Below are 3,045 nucleotides of genomic sequence, written 5' to 3' on the forward strand. Positions count from 1 at the left end.
TAAATAACTCACTAATAATTTAGAATGAAACTTTGAGTCTCCGTAGACTCTTTGAAGAAAAACCGCACACCACACGACAAGAGAAGGAACAAGTTCTCTTCTCCAAAACCAAGACTCCTATTCTACTTTGTAGTCTCCTCGGAGAGAAAAATCTCCCTCATGCCAGAAGCTCCCCAAACATAAAAACAAGCCAATCTATAAAAATTCACACCCTTGTCCACAAAAGAAAACATTCTTTTTCTACCTAATCAATCCCACCGAAAACAAAAGCAAAAGCCAACTTTTGTTTGTCGGGCTTCCTTTGACCAAATGCACATGACCACAAGAAAGCAAACAAAAGGCACATCATCTTTAGACAATAACTAATTCTTCGCGGTCCTTACCAAATTGAGATGTTGGCTTGCCAAATTTCTTATTTCCATTTCCTATTGCTAGTGGACTGCATCATAACAATTCAATTCTTCATCAGCACAAGGAAACGAAATCCGTTGGTTTTGTACCATGTGGGCCAGTTGTGTAAAGCTTTTAGAATCTCACGTGTGGAGTAATCTTCTCAAGAAGGTTTCTGCTCCACTTTCTGAAATTGGATTCAAATACCAAATATAAGTATATGTCACAATTAAAGCAATATTTGGCAAGGTCACAGAGGAAATTGACAATAAAATTACTAACAATTGACATCCTATCAGTTAATCCAAAGGGCATCACCAAAAACTCATAGTGCCCGTATCTCGTACGAAATGCACTTTTTTGGATGTTTTCGGCTTTAATCTTTAATTGATGGTATCCAGATTTCAAATCTATCTTAGAGAATACTTTAACTCCCTTCAGTTGGTCAAAAAGATCATCTATCCTTGGAAGGGGGTATTTGTTCTTTATTGTGATTCGATTCAACTCCCTATAATCGATACACAATCTCAGGCTACCACCTTTCTTCTTTACAAAGAGTACTGGTGCACCCCAAGGGGAAACACTAGCTCTAATGAATTTCTTATCTAGTAGTTCCTGTAATTGCTTCTTAAGTTTCTTTAATTCTGCAGGCGTCATTCTATAGGGGGCCTTAAATATAGGAGTCGCCTCAGGTATAACATTTATTTCAAACGCTATTTCTCTATTCGGAGGTAGACCAAAAAGGTCTTCTGGGAACATGTCAGAAAAGTCCTTCACCACCGAAATCTTTTCTAAATGCATCTCCTCTTTCCCCGTGTCCAGAATATAAGCCAAATATGTCTTACACCCTTTTCTTATTGCCTAATATGTTTACATGGCAGATAGAAGAGGTAACTTATAAATTTTTCTGTCACCAACATTTCCTTGATAAGAGAAATCCTTCTCGTTTGATTTCATGAATAACACCCTCTTCTTCCTACAATCAATTTGGGCAAAATGTCTAGTTAACCAATCCATTCGTAGGATAATATCAAAATCACTCATATTTATTTGTACTAGATCCACTTCTAATCTTCTATCATCCAATTTCACACTACAGTTTGGATACCTAGTATGAGACACTAAGATTCTATTTCTTGGATCAGCCACTCGATAGGGGTGGTTCGTCCATTCAAGAGACATGCACAAGTACTTTGTAAAAGAGAGACTAACTCCACAATCAAATAGTACATATGCAGACACGGAATTAATTAGAAGAGTATCTGTGACCACGTCGCCTGCCACCTCCGCCCTAACATCGGTCATGGCATGCACTCTCGCGTTAACTTTTGGCTTCTTATCAGTGAGATTACCACTCTTATCTCGTTCTACCTTCCTATTTGGACAATTCATATCCCTATGCCCCTGCTGTCCACATTCAAAACAAGCTCCTGCTCCAACTCGACATTCTCCTCGGTATATCTTCCCATAAGTTTTACACGTGGAAAAAGTTGTCTTAAGCCGGCATTTTCCCCGATGCATCTTTCCACAAGTTTTGCACACAGAAAATGTGTTTCCTCCAGTTATCTTCGGTGGTGGCCCATGACTTTTCTTAATTAAGCGAAACGATCTGCAAGGTTTCAGTGCTCCCACCACTGCAAGTTCATTCCCTAGTTTAGGTCTTTTATTCCTACCCTCTTCATCTAATCTTTTGCAATCAGCCTCAGCTTTAACGCTGGCATCCAACACATCATTAAACGTATGAGTATAAGAGGTGTTCACCTTAGTTTGAATTCTACTCGACAACCCCCTTATAAACTTATACTTTTTCAACTCCCCATCTGCCATTATTGATGGGACAAACCTTCCTAATGCCATGAATTTATTCGAATACTGCACCACAGAAATTTCTGGAGTTTGTTTCAAATTTTCAAACTGATATATTTTCTGCATCCGTACAGCCGGTGGGAAAAAGTATTTCAGGAACTCCTCTCTAAATTTTGTCCAACTTACTGGTGGGGCGACGGTAGGTTCCAGAGTTGCCCACCACTTATTGGCTTCTCCTACCAAAAAGGGTTTGAAGATTAGGTGTGTCATCTCCTCTGGCACTTGCAAAAGTGCAAAATTATTTTCTATTTCATCTAACCACTTTTCTGCTAAATCCGGGTCAGGAGTTCCATCGAAGATAGGGACATGGACCCTTTTCATTTTCTCATAATATGATTGAGTTCCCCTTTGTCCATGATTTTGGGTTTGAACCAGTCTGAATCTGTGCTAATTGTGTCTGGGCTTGTAATGTTTGGGCTACCCCGGTTAGTGCAGTCACTAATTCTACGGGTAACATCAGGTAAGGTTGATGCCCACTTGATCCAGCCCCTTGGTAACCCATATTCTGATTATTATTTCGTTGATATGGTTCTTGGTTACGATTACCGTGGTCGTTCTCACCATTAGGGTTGCTATTGTGATTTCCGCCACCTCTAGTATTTGGTGCCATTTCCTAAATCAAACAGATAAGTTTCACACTAAAGTAAGTATTCTATTCTTATTTATTATTATATATATATATATATGAATATATATTTTTAAGACGACACAACTAAAGTTATCTACTTGTATATTTTATGCATACTACCTCATAAAATAAAATAGGTGAATAAATAAATTTAAAAAAAT

The 3,045-nt window shown here is 38.3% G+C and overlaps 1 protein-coding gene across 1 annotated transcript; it reads right to left on the reverse strand.

Moving 5' to 3' along the window:
* Positions 1-553: 553 nt before the first annotated feature.
* Positions 554-2,577, reverse strand: LOC113718341 (uncharacterized). Its single transcript, XM_027243252.2, has 3 exons — positions 1,621-2,577; positions 673-1,251; positions 554-577 (listed from the first exon to the last, which is right to left on the reverse strand). The coding sequence occupies exons 1-3, from the start codon at positions 2,575-2,577 to the stop codon at positions 554-556; spliced, it is 1,560 nt and encodes a 519-aa protein (XP_027099053.2).
* Positions 2,578-3,045: the final 468 nt, after the last annotated feature.

This window comes from Coffea arabica, chromosome 11e (assembly GCF_036785885.1).
Source record: "Coffea arabica cultivar ET-39 chromosome 11e, Coffea Arabica ET-39 HiFi, whole genome shotgun sequence".
Classification (NCBI taxonomy): Eukaryota; Viridiplantae; Streptophyta; class Magnoliopsida; order Gentianales; family Rubiaceae; genus Coffea; species Coffea arabica.